This window comes from Andrographis paniculata, unplaced genomic scaffold (genome assembly GCF_009805555.1).
Source record: "Andrographis paniculata isolate CXL003 unplaced genomic scaffold, ASM980555v1 Contig55END, whole genome shotgun sequence".
NCBI lineage: Eukaryota > Viridiplantae > Streptophyta > Magnoliopsida > Lamiales > Acanthaceae > Andrographis > Andrographis paniculata.
This window is the reverse complement of record NW_026137590.1, coordinates 460,329-477,876: the sequence shown is the minus strand read 5'-3', so window position 1 is coordinate 477,876 and position 17,548 is coordinate 460,329. Positions and strand designations below refer to the sequence as shown.

Below are 17,548 nucleotides of genomic sequence, written 5' to 3'. Positions count from 1 at the left end.
GGGGGCAATGGACAGAAAGCGACGGAGAGACAGCCAAGCCAACCTGGAAAGAATACAAATTCATAATTTGACAGGCAGTTGAGCTGAGAGACGATAATCTAAATATCTATCTATCGTTCTATCGTTGTTGTTTTTGGGATTACTGTTCCTCAATTTTGCGAATTGATGAAAATAAAAATGGAGTCTGAAAGCTGAGATTGAGAGAGGAATGGAGGAATTGAAAGAGATGTGCCCTAAAAGGTGTGTTCATGGGGTCGTCTTCTCTGAAAACTAGGGCTAATAATTTAATCTGCACTGCGCCATGATGTTTTCCCCAAATTGGGTTTAGGGTTTTTTTTTTTTGGGAATTATTAATCTCACTTACTGTACTGTACTGTGGATTCCTTTTTGCAACTAATTTTGCAGAGTACGTTCACACGTGTAAAGAGCTCATGCTTTTGGCATTCTCTGACGAGTGTATAAAGAATCACTTCAAGCGGAAACTGATGAAGGAGATGATGCTACTGATGATGATTCCTGCCTCAATTTCGTCGCTTCACCAGAAATTTCGCATTCAGTTGCTTTCCATCGGAGCGATTCTCGGAATGAGGTTTTTGTTTTTGAGCTGAAATTCGTGAAGAGTAGCTTAACTGCTTCGGAATTTTGCGTGAGTATTCGTTCTGCTCTTTCAATCGTGATCTCTGTTCGAGGAATCGCCATTTTTGTCTTTGCTTGACCTAATTTGATGAGGTTGATTGTTTTTTCTGCGCGATTTCTTCGCTGCACCTAAGAATTTTCTGTTCCTGCTTTTGAAAGCTTGCATTTCATCCTGATGCTTTAATCTGTCGATAAATTTCTCGAAATTTCAGTTTCGGAAGGCGATTTATCCAATTTTTCCTGCAATTCAAGGCACTGTTCGTCAGATGTGTCTGGAAGCAGATGCGTAACAAGTGAGCGATGGATGAAAAGGCGATTTCACGCTCCTTCGCCATTAAACCTGAGGAGAAGAATTTCGATACTCTGTATCCAATGTTTTTCGGTGTTTCCTGTGCATTTTTTGCCCTAAAACTCTTGCCGGAGCCGGAGGAAGACGATAAGTGGTCGGAGATCCGGAATCGGATGCTTAAAGGCAGTGCTCATCTTTTGGGGATGTTCATATGGAAAGCGAAAACCGGCGGATGTGAGCTTCTTCAAAAGCTCGAGAACGCGCAGAATCAGGTCGTCGAACTGAAGAAACGGCGGAGCGAAGAGGCGAGGGCGAACGAGAAAGTCGTGAGCATAATCGCGTCGCGAGAACAGACCTGGTTTGATGAGAGGAGGAGGCTCCGGCAGCACATCGGAGCTCTGGTGAAGGAGCTAACGGTAGTGGAGATGATGAGAGAAAAATCGATGTTGGAATTGAACCAGAAGTTGAAGGAAAGGGAAGCTCTTTTGCAGGAAAAGGATAAGTCGATCGAGGAAGGCGAACAGAGGAGACGAGAAATCGAAGAGAGGGCGAAGAAGGCGGAAAAGCTCGTCGACGAGCTGACGCAGACGACAAAACTCGAGAACGAACGGCATTCAAGCGAAATTCTGAAACACAAGACGGCGTTTATCGAGATTGTGTCGAATCAGCGGCAGCTCGAGGCAGAGATGGGTCGTGCGCTGCGGCAAGTTGATGCGTTGAAGCACGAGCTCGAGTCGGTGTCGAAGCAGAAAGAGCAGTCGGTTCTAATGGCTCAGCGCCTGTCGACGGAGCTTGTCAAGACGCGGAAGGAGTTGGAACATAAAGACCAGATTTTATCGGCGATGCTGAGGAAAGCCAAGCTCGACGCAGCCGAGAAACATATGCTTTTAAAGGAGACGAAGTCGTCGAAGGCGAAGAGGAAGCAAGCTGAGTCGGGGACAGCGAGGTGGAATGCGTTTTCAGAGGCCAAGAACGAGAGGCATTCGTTGAGGAACATGCTCTCGAAGCGCGCAAACGGGAAGGGATTTCATTCGATGGATGCCGGAAACTTTCGATCCGCAAAAGGCGATAATCATCGCGCATATTCGTATTCGACGGAGGGGTCCGAGAAACAACGTAAGATAACATTCTCGATACAATACCGGCATTTCTTCTTCTTATCGTTGCGCGTCGTTATCTGTTTTATAGGCGACGCGGAGCTGTTGGAGAATTGGGTTGATGCGGAGGCGGAGACGCGCGACTGCGCAATCGAAAGGCACGACCTTGAAATCGATGCCTTTGTCGAACAGCTGAGGCTGAAAGACGAAAAATTGGAAGCCGTCCGGTGGCGATTGTTGAGTATGGAACTCGAGTCGAAGAGGCTGCAATCGCACGTCAAAGGACTCGATCATGAGATTACGGAGCTACGGCAGGAAAATGAGAAGCTCGAAGCCTTTTTGATTGATCGCGACGCCGAGCTACATTTGCTAAAAGAGCAATTAGTCCTGCAATTCAATCCTCCGAATCTACAGAAACTGAACTTCAGCTCGTCGATTCGCGAGGCGACGACGAACCACAGCGCAATGTGGTCGAAAGTGAAGGTCGTTAAACGAAAATCGACGCAGAAGAAGCAGGTGATAGCAGAGGAGATTTCTAATGAGAAGGCGGACGAAGTCCCGTCATCGACGGAGAAGAAAGAGATAGAACGAGACGGGAAAGTGGCTGCGGTGGACTCGAACAACAAAACGTCGACGTCGACGGGGAAGAAAAGTAGTTCGACAATGTGGAAGATGGATATCCACGCCCTCGGAGTATTGTATAAAATCAAACGACTCAAGCAACAATTCGTCATGCTCGAGCGGTTGGCGGGGAAGCAAGAAAGTTGCGAAAACAGCGAAAGCAGCAGCGACAACGGGCGTTTCGGAGTGAAGGGGTTTTACGCGCTCACATCGCTCCTGAACAAACAGGTTGATCGATACCAATCGCTGCAGGAGAAAACCGACGATATTTGCCAAAGAATGGTACAATTCTACCCTTAAACGATGTTATGTTTCGATATCGACGTCCTGTTTAACTTTTCGACATGTCGAAACTGCAGCACGACAACAATCTAAACTCCACCGTCGGCGGAGACGTCGACAATGCTGCTAGACCCGACTACGAAACAAAGAAGCTCGAACACTTTCTCGAGGAAACGTTCCAACTACAGCGATACATAGTTGCGACGGGGCAGAAGTTAATGGAAGTGCAAGCTAGAATCGCGTCCGGGTTCGTAAATGATGCTGCGGAGGACATCGAAAAGCCCGAGAGTTTCGACATGAAGCGATTCGCCGACAGCGTTCGAACGTTGTTCCAGGAAGTTCAACGAGGTCTCGAAATACGAATATCTCGAATCATCGGAGACCTCGAAGGCACATTGGCATGCGACGGGATGACAATTCACCTCAGAAAATAGTCTCGATGATTGAGTTTCGAAGTTCGTAGATTACTACAAACTTATATCGATCATTTTGATTCTAACTAACTTGTGACTGTTTAGTTCTTATGTTCAGTATCACAAAATTCGACTCTCTAAATTTATCGCAACCATTCTAACTAACTTTTGAGTGTTCATTCCTATGTTAAATATTACAAAATTTTATTCTCTAAATTTATTAAGTGTTCTGAATAAATTTTCGGCTGAACTTAATAATTTACAAATTAGGTCTGACAAGGTAAGTGCGAACAAAAAGTAGTTATTCGACGAATGCGTTTTAAATAAATTTTCGACTGAACTTAATAATCTACAAATTAAGTCCGACAAATTAAGTGCGAACAAACAGTCGCTATTCAACGAATGTATTCTAAATAAATTTTCGGCTGAACTTAATAATTTAGTAATTAGGTCCAACAAAGGTAAATTACAACGAGAAACCATTGTCCTATTGTTGTTTGTTGGGAGTGTCGTTCGCACATCACATGTCGTGTTAGGACACTAAGTAAACAAGAACATGTGCATCCATACGAGATACATTGTCTATTGTAGGTACAAACATCACAGCACAGGGTTCCACCACTGAATCCTGCCAATTATCCTTCAAATTGTCTTTTGGTCTCTCCATGTTCCTCTTAAATTTTCAGCTGTCCCTCCTCTTGCAGCATTTTCATTGCCCACCAAATTTGAAATTATATAGATTTGGGTTCTCCTCGTCTTTTGGAATGTTCTGGTGTCATTTGAATATTTTAAATGAAAATTTACATTATTTTGAATTAAAATAATAATAAAAAAAAAAAGCTCAAATCACAATTCATACATACTCAAAGATTTTAATGGCCCAATTACGAGGGTCTGCTGTTTCATTGGGCTAAAATACAACAATTATAACAGTAATATATTTGTAAATAAATGTGAGATTGAATGATATATTAAGAAATGCATAAAAAAATACTATAAATACATCATCTCTTTTGGACATTAAAAAAAAAGAAAACACATAGTATGAGAGTCATATTTATTGTACAAACATTCCAAAAATAGAAAATTAAATTAGTGTGTATCGAGAAAGCAGAAATAAATAAAGAATAATCTCCAAATTACCAAAATTTATTACAATCTTATCACCAAAATCATCAATACTTATTATACATGAAATCTTACTTTCCCACCAAAGTCCCATTAAATGACTATTCCCAAAACCAAAATTATAGACACCAATGAATAAAGCAAGTAGTAATAATTCTCATTGAGGAATTGAAGAAGAAGAGGTAATACTCTCACTGCAATTGAATTTTGCCCTAATTCGATGGGAAAACGAAGCATTTAAAGAAACATGGAATACTCACGAGTGGGGAGTGACCTTACCTGACCTGACCCACACTGCAATGCAATCATTGGTCGATTTGGCCTTCAAATGATATATATCTATGCAGCGTCGCTCGAATATTTGGAATGCTCTGCTCTATCTGCCAATTCTGCTTGCATTTCTGCACTGCTATCTTTCGCTTTCCGAAATCACAACCGACGAAGAGATTGAAACTTTTATGTGCTTCTGTCTAATCAGGATTTGGCGATTTGGATCCTCGAGTTTGGATTAATCGTTGAATCTATCTGTCAATCTGTTTGGGAATGGGAATCATCTTCGGCTTTTGTTAGGAAGCAGCGGGCGGTTTCAGCCTTCTACTGGTTTTTGATTGATTGATCGACTGAACGAATTGCTTGGGAGAATCGAAGTAGGCCAGAATTCTCACTCGCTTAAGAAAGGTAAGTTGATCGTTCATATATGTTGTTGCATTTCAAACAACTTTGAAGATGAAACATTACCTTGTTTTGATGTAATGGAATCTCGCGCTAGTTTCGATTCAAATTTGGGGAAATCTTAGGTACTAACTAGAGCAGATTGAATTCATAAAGAGATTGGTGAATTGGAAATGAATTTTGAGTTGAAAACATCTATGAGATGAGATGAATATTATTACTTTTGATTTGAGATCAAATTCAAACAAACCCATACAACTTCATCTCATCCTTATATATGTTCTTGAGAGCGCAAGTCATTTTAAAAATACAGGTTTATTTTTATTTTTTTTTTCATTTAACTTCTACGGGTTTTTGGTTTTGATGTTTTGAAATGAAATGATTGTTTAATAGGATATTTTCACCCACGAGCAAAGTTTTGTTTCTGCTGCAGGATAAAAGTGCATTGCGGCGGTTGTTTTTGCCGCAATGAGTGCAGTATGTTCAACAACCTCTCCTCGTGAGCCCAGCAATCCCGGCGAAGTCTATATGCAGCAGCACATGCTCTTCACCGGTAGCTTGAAGGTACACTCTATCCGTACCTATATATTGATAGATTTTCGATTTTGATGCACCTATTGGCTTGATTCATTCTTCAGGATTTGAAGAACCTTAGGAAACAACTCTACGAAGCTGCAGAATACTTCGAGTTGTCTTTCAATAACGATTTCGAAGAACTAGAGTGAGCTTATTCACTGATTACTAAAGAGACCGGGCATTCATTTTACATATAGTTTATCTAATATTCGGACATTTCTCAATGCAGCGTCTTGGATTCATTGAAAGACTACTCGACTAAAGCTCTTGTAAGTACGACTGATCATTTCGGTTCTATGGCAACCAAGGTTAGTAAGTTGCTAGATGATCAGGCTCGTAAAGTCTCCAAATCAGAACTCAAACTATCATGTGTGGAGCAGGTACTTTTGTTTCGGTTGTTACCATCCTTAATGAAAAAAAAATCCTAAAACCGAATCAGTTAATTAAGTATGTTGTGATTCAGAAAATACGGACGATTCATAAGTTAATAGACTGCGAGGGTCGTTCTCAGCAGTCATTGGCAGTGGACACTCCCAAGTACCATTCGCGATACCTCTTGCCCGGTATTTGCTAGTCACACTATAATTTGTTTATTTCTTTCAACTCTTTTTTTTTTTTTTTTTATATAAACGAGATACGTGCAGTGGGAGACACTATGCGCGGAGCTTTTCGCACAAGATCAAAATACCAAGGATGCAACCTAGACGACATAGAAGATTGGCATGAATACAAGAATGGTAACACGCTAGAAATGTTTTATCTTCGTATAATTTTTCTTGTATTGTGAGTTTTGGTCTAGACAAGCTATTCATTGTGTACGATTACACAGCTATTCAAGCTAAGGGTCAGGAAATTCTCCCCCAAGTTACAGTTGGGTGAGTTCGGGCATTAAATACTCGTTTCACATCGATGAATTCCTCAATGATGAGATGCAAAACCAAAATATTACTATGTATTCAGGTTTTCATTTGTTTAGACATATCTCTTTTAAGTAAACCTAAGTTTAAATTATTGAGCTTTACAGTAAAGGACGCTCGTCATCACCTACTCTAAGAGCTGCTCGACAACAGAAGAGAGTTTACTTCTCTAGCAACCTACCCAACCAAGGTTATGCTTGTTTTTTCATTCATCTCTTAGGTGTTTAGGGATTCAATATTTTTTTTAGAAGTTTGAAAATCCTATTCCAAGTCTGATTCCTAATTTTCGACTAATGATTGATGGTCATGTCAATGAACTAGATAAGGGAGCGGAGTCAACATACATGTATCCTCATCGTACATCCAGTCTCAAAAGTAACCCCGTGACTCCAAATATCTCACCTCCGGAAACCCCAAGTCGGCCTAGGCCAATGACCCCAAACCGAGCTCTCCGAAGGCAACAGGTAATAGCTATACTCACACATTCATATGTCAACTACTACTAAATAATCAAGAACATTGAAACATTAGCTGATTTGCGGCTATTCATGTTAATCAAATACGGCAGTATCTATCTGAAGTTCAAAAGGCAGAATCATTATTCGTTCGCTCGGACAAAGACACACGCAGAGACAGTGAACTGCAACCAGGCAAAAGCAAAGGACTGTTCAAAGGATTTCTCAGTAGGCACAAAGCAAAGAAAGATGATCATTTGGATATCTATTTGGATAATACTAACTGAAATAAAGTGCACAAACAAGAAATCCCATACTTGACAGAGTTTGGGCAAACTTTAAACCCTAGATTCAGTTATCAAACATCATCTAACTTCCATCTTCAATGTTTCTGTTTTTTTTTTTTTAAGCATAATATATATTATCAAACACATGTTGATCGAATATTATTGCATAAACATTATTTCTCAGCTGCAACTAGCAATCCTGTTTGTATTATATTAATCGTCAGCGCATAGTTTATATTAATGTAATACAAATGCAGTATATAAACCGACAACACATAATACTAATTCACTTGGCACAAATTACTATTGATTAAAACTATTCATAAAATACATTTTTCTCTTTTTTTTTTTTTTTTTTTTTTTCTTTTTATGTACTGATTAAAACTAATCAGCATGACACCCTAATCATCTCCTTGCACTATTAAAGCTAATGTAATTCTCTCCAAAGTAGAGTGTATCGATAAATTTAACTGGCAGCATTTATATAGCTTGTGATGAAACAATAACACAAATAAAGACGACGCCAAGAACTATAAAAAAAAAAAACGAACTTCATGCAGTACATGAAGGTCACAATAACATTCCCTTACCGAATTCTTCCACAGTCTTGGTTGCAAGTGTAAGAACATCAACAAAAGCACTGTATGATGCCCGAAGAAATCTCGCTTCAACTGCCTCAAAATGGCTGAAAAATATGATACATAAACACAAGCAATACAATTAATTCCGAATCAAAAGGACATTTCAGCAGAAAATTAAGCGAAAAGGGCAATTAATGAATGTAAGATCTGAAGTCGGACGGCACAGAAAGAGAACTCACACAGAAAGTTTTCCATCGACAACCGACATATTTCTTCTCACCTTATCCGGTTGCAACTGCACGACAATAACAAAAGAATAAAAAATCCTTAGTTATTAGTCAAAACATCGGAAACACACTGAAACAGTTGGGCATGGTGTGTTACCTCCTTATCAACAGCCAATGCAGCATAGACAATATGAGCAATCTCATCAGACTCATAATCGACTTCCAAGTTGCTGTGAACAAGTTTTCGACATTAAAATCGAAAATATAACTCAACACAGAGCAAGATATCCAATTTAATTGCATCAAATTAATCAAATTGATAACTTTAAAAGAAGGCTAGTATTTAGTATTGAACATGCACAGAAGATAAAGCATGGTGAATAACTAACTTCAATTTCTCCCAAATTATCTGCAGTTAAGCTTAAGATTTACGCCATACTTCGCATAGTGAAATAGTCCTCATTCTAATAGGAACAAAAATTTTATAATCCTAAATCCTTCGAAATCTAACCCTACCTCCAATTTGATGCCTATTTTAACTTCCTAACAAGAAACAGAACAAAGATACTGCAAAATAAGATTGAGAAATGGTGAAGAAACACTGTTCACGCTGCACTATCTAATGCACTGACAAGAAGCAGATCGAACTGCTATGAATCCCAAATCATGAAATAATCACATATATACATAGTATATACACATATATTGCATCACTACCAGCTGAAATCCCATCCGAGTGGGGCTTCTGTGGCGACGCCAGTAGCGGCGGCGGCGGTAGCTTCCATCTTTCACAGCTGCAATTCGAAACTGCACAGCGAAAAGTAGAACACTACGAGCGGAAGAAATACATTCAGGGCCGGGCGGGTTAGGGCAAAACTGAAAGGTTCGCGCGGTCGCAATCGAACCGGTTTTTATTTGAAAATATTGGTCTGCAGTTAGAATATTCTCTTCCGTTTTTATAGCATTTAAATAAATGGAGTAATTGTTTAATTTCGACATTTTTATCAAGGGGGATTTGAATAGTAAAAAATGTAAATTGGAATAATGGTATAATGTTATATAAATAGGTGTTAATGTGATATTTTGAATGTAAAATTGATTTTTAATATTCTGTCTATTATTTTTTTATTTTGGTATGTCTATAAAGAAGTATCAATTATTTTTAATAACTGTACTTTCTATTAACATTAAAAATATTATTACAACTTATAATACATTAAATAAATGTCATTACATTTCTATTGCATAATATTAATAAAGTTATTTTAATTTTTTTTATTTTATTCATATCGCATATACTAATATTTCCGTGTAAAATAAACAAATAGATAGATAAGAGATAAATGGAATATAATACAAAAATAAAAAATAGGTGTGTAATGTTTTTGAAAAAAATAAAATTGATGAATAATAATTTTGGAAGAGAATCCTACAACCAAACACAACTTAAATGTATTTATATTTATGATTTAAATAAAAATTAAAAATATTTTAATATTAATATATAGCTATAATTTTGGACCCTAAGGAGATAGAGAGTTCACAATAGCATATTCTTACATACAAAAGGAATTATTCTCTCATCCAAAAAGTACCTGAGAATAGGCACGTATGTATGCTTGTATTTCTCTAAATTTATAAATCTATGGAGCTACCTTGCTTGCTTGTTTGGCTAAAATTGGTATGTGCGTTCGAATATTCTTCTGGTAATTGCTCACTTGACCACAACCTACAGCCGCATATACGATATATATATATGTATGTATATATGTGTGTGAATTTGTTACAGAGGAAGCATTCACAAACTTGAGATTGCTTTCTTGTTCTTCTTCCTTTTTTTTTTTTTCTTTAAACTTCACTACGGCAATGGGAGATTTCTCTAGAGACTAGAAGTGGAAGAGGAGAACGACTGTAAAGGTAATGTAAGTAATTTTTTTTTCTCGGATTGTTTTCATTGATACACGAATCATGGCGTGTGTTTTTTCGTATATGTTTTGAATTTCAATTTTATAAATGAAGATATGTGAAATTAATGTTGAAAAAGGATTTTAATAGTAAGAAGTCCGAATTAAAACATAATCACACGCACACACCAAAAAACAAAAAAAAAAGGTTCATGTTGAAATTGTGAGTATTTGTTTTCTTGCCTGGTTTGGTTTCTTTCTGCCATCATTTTTGGATTTAAGGAATCAGATGAGTGCAATAGGAACAACATAATATCAAATTCAAATTTCTCTTACAAAATAACAAAATACTTTACTATTCTCGTAATTTCTATGTATATGGAGGCATTCACATCGCGTGTGTATATATATATATATATATTTATATCACGCCTGTGTAGATCTGAATATACCTGTTTTCCATCATTTGGAGTTTGTTTAGCTCTAGCATCAATTTTTAGCCGGACGATGCTTGATTGCACACATGATATAAGCAAGATTTAATTTAGTCATTAATATATGGTGTATTTAGATATCTTTAAGAAGAAATTTGAAAAATAAGGAGTATATGATTAATGAAATTGGTGTTACACTAATTCAAAATACATGTCGTTTGGTTTATACTTGAGTTTTAAATTTTTGTCTCATTTTTTAAATTTTAATATGATATTTTTTAAAAACAAATAATTAAATAATAGGAGTAATACTTAGAATACAATACAAATACTTAGTTAAATGTGTTTATTTTGTGGATTGTTTTTTAAAGTTTGGACTGAATTTATATATTAATTTTTTTTTATTTAAATAATATTTTATGATATAAAATATATATTATAATAATAAGTATTATTGAAAAATAACATTACATACACTAAAACTTTAAATTAAAATAATTGTTTGACTTAGTATAACAATGATTATATTTTTAAATGTAAAATTGTTTTTTACTCCCTCTGTACAGCTACAGTATACGTAGAGAGTAACCGTTTCATTAAATATCATATTTTTTTCCACAGATACTCTTACTTTACATAACATCATTACTTTTTGGTGTCATTACACTACTTGAGGGAGTAATATAATATAAAAAACTACATATTTGATTTAATATTTTTACAATTGAAAAAAAAAATAGTATAAAATCTCCAAAATTTATGAAACAAATATACCCAAAGTATATAATTTTTGTTCACCCAACAAAAATATACATAAAATATATTATTTTAAGTTGAATATTTAATTTTTTTTATTTTTTTTCTAATGAGTATTTGAAATTTATTTTTACTAGTATTTGAAATTTTTTAACTTTTTGACTATTATATAAAATATTTTGTATTATTATTTTTTAAAAATTGCAATTAAAAATAGTGCTAGAGAAGAACAGAGCCATTATATCTTTTTACTTTGGAAAAGGGTATACAATAAATTACATTGATATAGATTATCAAGATCCTGAAATTCATTACACCCACAGTGGGAATATGCATAAGAGTTACCAAATTAGAATCAATCCCTTTTTTCTTATTGTATGTAAAATATACAATATACAGTAGAGTACAGTCTCATTTACCAGTTTCAGGGATTTCTTTCTCCCAATTCATTGTCTGCTGCACTAATCTTGAAATTGCATTTATATTTGTCTCATTTGCCATTGCTCTTTAATTTATCCCTGGTGAAAAAGGGTAAAAAAAAAAAAAGTCCCTACACAAGAAGAAAAATTATACATACATAATAAGAGGGAATTCTTCTAGCCATGAGTTGAAGAACTGAATCTGTTAATTAATTGATTACCTGTTGGAGAAAGGTCTCTGAGGACGTTAGATTATGTAAGAGCATGTCCTACTCGGACAGGTTTAAGCCGCTGGACGGCTCTTCGTAGATAGTCAAATGCCAAGACAAAAAGGCCGAGAAAATATACAACAAAGATGTGTAGCTTCCCTACACTCTCAACAATGAAAGACGAGCTCACTGCTCGCCATAATAATACCGTGGTAGCTTTAGAACCTGCAAAAGAAATATTATCGATTAAATTATTTAATCTCTGATAGTAACCAGGCACCCAATGCTTAGTCGAAGACTTTCATGGGTTAAGATTGTTTTGTCAAGTTGCATTTAGGCAAGCAGTTGTTTATATAACTTTTTCTTTATGTTGATGCATTTTGCAACATTAAGAACCTCATATGGACACAGAATATGTAATCTCTGAAGAAAGTGAATTTCTGCGGTGTTATTACATCCCGGATCGATAATTTGGAAACAATTGATGACGACACTGAACTAGTGTATAGTTTGGGTTGCCTCTATAACATTTAAACCATTGATACAAAAACATGAAGAGGTTACATATGAATGGCACTCACCAACACTTCTATGTGGAAGATTCGTCCACTCGTAGGGGCTTTTTATAGTTTCTGATGCCTTGATCAACTCAATAAGTGCGTTATTGACCTGAAAATTCGATAAACTATACCATGTAAGGATTCACACTCTAATCATAGTTAACCATAGGATGATTTGCTTGGAATATATTAACATAAGCTGCTGCAGGTAATAATAAATACCACTTTTTTTTGCTTGGTAATTGTCACAACAATTTTTTGAGTTAAGTTTCTGTTTTGTTAAGTTGTGTATGGGAAACTGCCCTGGAAGTTACACATTGAACCACAATTGTCCAAACAATTATTAAGGTCCTAGACGATAATTCTGAGGATTTCAGTTTGGACATGGATTATAACTGTGTCGCTACTTACAGTGAGATAACTGTAAAGTCCATGTAACAATTTGGGGTATCTTCCTCAATGTTTACATTAAAGTTCATAAACTTCATGAATGATTAACTCTTCGGAAATGGCATCAGTATTCGTCATGTATGTTGATCATTTTTCTGGTGCAATGTGGAATGATCGACTAAATATAGTGCAACAATAAAATGTCAATGTCTGAATTGAGAGAATGCTTCTGATCTTGCCATTCCGCTGAATCAAAGTTTCATAAGCTTAGTCTGATTTTCAGTTGTTTCATCTTAATTTTTGTTGCTACATAACTGGTGTTAAATTCGGTATTCTAATCATTTATAGGTTATATATGCAGCGGCAAAAATAATCGTACCTCTTCGGTTCTCTCATGGCTCACTAAATGGCCTCCATTAAGTTCAACCATTCTTGACCATGGGTAACATTTCTCTGCTAATCGTTTTGCATGGCGTAATTGGGCAATGACATCGTGTCTACAGAAACAGAACTTTAGTCAGTCATCGTAGTAATTGGATTATATAATCAGCAAGATAAATTGGAAGTTCTTATAATTCTAGAATTACCTGCCATGAATTACTGATATGGGAAATCCAGCCACTCGGATCGACTCTATTTCACTTCGTGATAATTTATGAGTCCAACAAGCATTAACCTGACCGTCAAATCCATGCCTCGACTGCATACCAGTTGAGGATATGCCCTTTACATATTCCTGCAGATTTGTATTAGTGAGAATGTTGTTCTTTAAAATTCACACTAATCATAGGCCCTAGCATTTGTTCGTTTCTTTAGAAATCAGTCAAGATAATCGGAAGATGCTTTTTTGAAGGTATTACTGATACATTGTATGTTGTAACCATAGTGAAAATAACAAACAATGTGCATTGATGATTTTTCCAGGTTTTATCTCATAATTTTAGAATTACTTACTTGGTATAATATTGATCTTCTGGTCTTTTGTCCCACATATTCTTCAAGATATTCCTGTGCAAAAGGCATACAAAATTTTCAAAAAATTTAAGAAACGAGAGAAATATAAAGAGAGAGAATAGTTCTCTTGCTTTTGTGTGAAGTGATATTACATACTAACCTCAGAGTAGTGGGTATCTAGATCAACGGCTGCTCTTTGTTCCGGAGTTTTTGCTCTCATAAAACGCATTGCAATCGACAAAGATTTCTGGTCAATCTGAAATGGGAATGGAAATACAATGATAAGAGACAGCTGTTATCCTACTTGACTAATCAGAAAGAGTTTTGTATGCGTGAAAATCCTCTTTTCCAACATTAATGTACTCTTGCATAAAAAGGCCGGCAACTTTTCTTGTTTACTTTTTTGTAAAATGTCAAGAATTCTTGCAAGAGACTACTTTGAATGTGCTATCTATGCACTATCTGATACACAAACCATAATTTGATCAAATATACAGCTTCATTTTGATGAAAATAAACTATCCAGAGAGAAAAGTTGTCCTTGCATCTTTTTAAACTAGTCTTCGATGTGATGATATCACTGTTATATTTAGCTAACGGATCAAATACATTCTCGTGAAAAAATCTGCCAATACAGAAAAATCACATAAGCTTCCAATATGTTAACATCATAAAAGAAGCAGTCGAAATATCTTCTCCACATCCCGGTATCATGATTCTATTTGTTTAATTTTACCGACTAATGTTATGACAAGATTGAGTGATGCATACCTTTGGTATGCATTCATAACCTCCACCAGTTGCATTCAACAAAGCTAAAGATAATACTCTTTCAGGTACCATGGCAGCCAGCTTACAAGCAATCATAGCACCTGGATAGTTTAGATGAAAACGCATTATTTGGCAATGGAAATTATTACATAATACCCCATATATATTATCCAAAAAAGAATACAATATGTAATATACAATATATACACACTAAACAACTCAAATACACAGAACGCCATTCTCTTTAGTATCTTAACATTTATCAACACCTAACGACAAAAACATCTTAAACTATAAACACTACATAAATACAATCTAACTACCCAATTTTTTTGCAATACTCCTATGTTAGTCCATTTTTTACATCTAAAATTGCAACCTATCGAAGTGTAATTTCCACATAATGTTCATGAAGAATCTCATTGCAAGCATCACAATCAATATCAGAACAGGATTTGGCTACCTGCCTCAACGACAATCATTCAAACATATCATATTAGATTATATTCACTGATTAACAAACTTGAAATCAATTGTAGGGGCCCAAATGCCAGATATCCTCAAAAAAATAAATAAATCAATCAATCAAATCAATCAAAGTTTTCATTTTTTATATTACATAAAAAACTAATATTTCATATATCACATCAAACATATGTTCTAAGTCAAAATTTTACATTCTCAACCCCAAATCCTACCTCAAAACACACCCTTAAATTATCCAATAATGCAAGAGAGATACTCAGTCAAGTCAATAAAGCCAGCAAGAAATTAGAAGTCAAAGAACTCACCCATTGAATGACCAAAGACATGAGCTTTTTCCCAACCTAAATGATCCATCAAAGCTATGGCATCTTTTGCCATAATTCTTGTCCTGCGAATAATTAGACCCGGCGAAAATCAAAACATTTTTTAAAATTCTAAAAATCAAACAGAGATTATAAATTCCTAAAACCTTCATTTATAAAACCTTTTTGAAGCTTCCAAACAAACATCAAATGTATGCTAAACAGCACAACAATGCTATTCTAAACTTATTCATCAAGTGAGACTTGCACTTTTTGACCCCACAAATAATAATTTATCAGTAACTCCTTCCCATATGCTTTTAGAGAAATTCGTTTTACCATTTGATAAAAATGATTCATACAAACAACACAATAGCAATCCAATTGTAACCCTGAGTTTTCTTCACACAACAGATCAATATTTGTGCAAATAACTCCAATAAAAATCAAATTTCAGCATAAAACTTAAGCCACGTCTTTTTGGAGTTTGGTTTAGTTTCTTTACCGGACAAACATCACTATCTATTAATATTTTATTTCACAAAAAATCATCTCCAAACCACTGTCCAAATTAAAAATGAACAGAACTATTCATAATTTGTGTGTGCAATTAGAATTCAATGAGAATATCTCCAAACAAATACAATATATAATTCTCCCTCCATCTCAAACCAGATGTTCAAGTCAATAGACTAATTACTATAAAACTAACCCCGCTATTGTTTTCTTATTTTTATTACACAAATCACTACTTTTTACTCAAATTAAAGTATTTACAATGGTAAAAAGAACTTTAATCAATACTTTATATCTATTACCAATATAATATTATTTCTACTATATAATATATATATAATATACATAAGAATAAGACTCAATAAAAACACATAGAAGCTTGAAAAACACACGCTAAAATGATCTCTTTTTTTTGCAAAAATAAAAAGATGTATTCAAGTGGATGAGAATAACTTACGTGTATTCCGACTTTTTCGTGGGAACGGAGCTGCGACCCATTCCACGATTATCGAAAGCGCACACTTCCACGCCGGCGGTTTCTCCGCCACTCTCATCGCTCCGATCGCCCGCCGGCGAATCGTCGTCGTTTGGGGTCACCGTCCCAACCAGACCTCTAATCTGCGGATTCCAGGAATCGTGAGTCCCAGCCAATCCTGCCGATTCACCACAATGAGCCACACAAAATCAATCCAAAATCCAATTCCAATTCCAATTCGAATTCCAACCAAAACCTAAGAACGAGATTATTAGAAATCTCCAAACAAGGCCATCAGCACCACATCGAATCAAACGAACAAGCGAAACCGCCGGAATGAATCACAATCTTCTAATTAATACAATCGACACACGAACAGATCAAATAAATCAATAAATGCCTTACCGATAATCATAAGAACTTTAATCGGTCCATTTCCGTATGTCCGATAGAAAACCTTGATTCCATTGGCGATGTTCAACGCATCCCCGCCGTCGTTGTGATATTTCCCCACCTCGCAATACGGCATTCTCCTAATCCAGAATCTCGGGCTCTCTGAATAGCAGCGAAAATGAAAAAAGAAAAAAAAGAAAGAGAAATCGGAATTACATATGATTAAAACTATGCGAAGGAGAACAACATAGACATATAAATATATATATAGAGATATATACATATACGATATGTCCGTATGTATGTTTTAATCCCACGCGCTGAGTGCTGTAATTTGTTTTGATCTTAATTTCTTTTTCAGTTTTGGAGTAATACAAACATTGGATTCAAAGAAGAAAATGACGGTGGAATTTATAAATACTTTTATTTATTTTCTTTTATGTAAATATAAATAAATAAATGGCCTGGAAAATGTTTGTATTTATGTACAATTTCACTCATAAGTCAAAAAAATATCTACAGGTATATACTAATATGACACAAATAAAAGAAAAAATATTAATTATAATTTAAAATTTATGTATTACAAGCTTAATAATAATTATAATTTAAATCAAAATGATAATCTAGCTGCATTTTTCAATATTTTATTTTGAAAAAGAGAGAAATAGAGAGATTAGTTGCAATAGGCACTCAAAATATATTAGGATAATAATAACGACTGCCCTTTTGGCGATAAATTATTTCTATGAAATAAAAAAATAAATAAAATTAGGTCAAATAAAAGGGCAATAAATT

The 17,548-nt window shown here is 35.3% G+C and overlaps 4 protein-coding genes and 1 long non-coding RNA gene across 9 annotated transcripts; 3 read left to right on the top strand and 2 right to left on the bottom strand.

Moving 5' to 3' along the window:
• The first annotated feature begins 87 nt into the window (after positions 1–87).
• On the top strand, positions 88–3,503 carry LOC127256485 (probable myosin heavy chain ECU04_1000). Its single transcript, XM_051282517.1, has 5 exons — positions 88–240; positions 406–646; positions 849–2,041; positions 2,114–2,925; positions 3,003–3,503. The coding sequence occupies exons 3-5, from the start codon at positions 937–939 to the stop codon at positions 3,357–3,359; spliced, it is 2,274 nt and encodes a 757-aa protein (XP_051138474.1). The 5' UTR covers positions 88–240; positions 406–646; positions 849–936; the 3' UTR covers positions 3,360–3,503.
• Positions 3,504–3,789: 286 nt separating this feature from the next.
• Positions 3,790–9,092, bottom strand: LOC127256431 (uncharacterized). 2 transcript variants are annotated; one of them, XM_051282440.1, is made up of 5 exons: positions 8,899–9,092; positions 8,339–8,411; positions 8,194–8,249; positions 7,964–8,058; positions 3,790–4,107 (listed from the first exon to the last, which is right to left on the bottom strand). In XM_051282440.1, exons 1-5 carry the CDS (start codon positions 8,964–8,966, stop codon positions 4,070–4,072), a joined length of 330 nt encoding a protein of 109 aa, XP_051138397.1. In that variant the 5' UTR covers positions 8,967–9,092; the 3' UTR covers positions 3,790–4,069. The 2 variants fall into 2 exon arrangements, with proteins under 2 accessions (XP_051138397.1, XP_051138398.1); XM_051282441.1 differs by lacking the exon at positions 3,790–4,107 and having other exon boundaries at positions 7,706–8,058; positions 8,899–9,073.
• Positions 4,693–7,530, top strand: LOC127256430 (protein ABIL2-like). The gene is made up of 10 exons (XM_051282439.1): positions 4,693–5,144; positions 5,572–5,702; positions 5,777–5,859; positions 5,944–6,094; positions 6,178–6,277; positions 6,359–6,451; positions 6,544–6,589; positions 6,739–6,821; positions 6,953–7,095; positions 7,200–7,530. The coding sequence occupies exons 2-10, from the start codon at positions 5,607–5,609 to the stop codon at positions 7,371–7,373; spliced, it is 969 nt and encodes a 322-aa protein (XP_051138396.1). The 5' UTR covers positions 4,693–5,144; positions 5,572–5,606; the 3' UTR covers positions 7,374–7,530.
• Positions 9,093–9,730: 638 nt separating the features above from the next.
• On the top strand, positions 9,731–13,776 carry LOC127256223 (uncharacterized). 3 transcript variants are annotated; one of them, XR_007839810.1, is made up of 2 exons: positions 9,731–10,098; positions 13,215–13,776. It is a non-coding gene; the product is annotated as an uncharacterized LOC127256223 (long non-coding RNA). The 3 variants fall into 3 exon arrangements; XR_007839811.1 differs by having other exon boundaries at positions 13,202–13,776; XR_007839812.1 differs by having other exon boundaries at positions 12,748–13,776.
• On the bottom strand, positions 11,496–16,990 carry LOC127256222 (uncharacterized). 2 transcript variants are annotated; one of them, XM_051282111.1, is made up of 10 exons: positions 16,763–16,990; positions 16,340–16,535; positions 15,370–15,452; positions 14,579–14,679; positions 13,968–14,063; positions 13,808–13,861; positions 13,441–13,589; positions 13,233–13,350; positions 12,485–12,572; positions 11,496–12,128 (listed from the first exon to the last, which is right to left on the bottom strand). In XM_051282111.1, exons 1-10 carry the CDS (start codon positions 16,884–16,886, stop codon positions 11,947–11,949), a joined length of 1,191 nt encoding a protein of 396 aa, XP_051138068.1. In that variant the 5' UTR covers positions 16,887–16,990; the 3' UTR covers positions 11,496–11,946. The 2 variants fall into 2 exon arrangements, with proteins under 2 accessions (XP_051138068.1, XP_051138069.1); XM_051282112.1 differs by lacking the exons at positions 11,496–12,128; positions 12,485–12,572 and adding an exon at positions 12,912–13,099.
• Between the last annotated feature and the right edge of the window lie 558 nt (positions 16,991–17,548).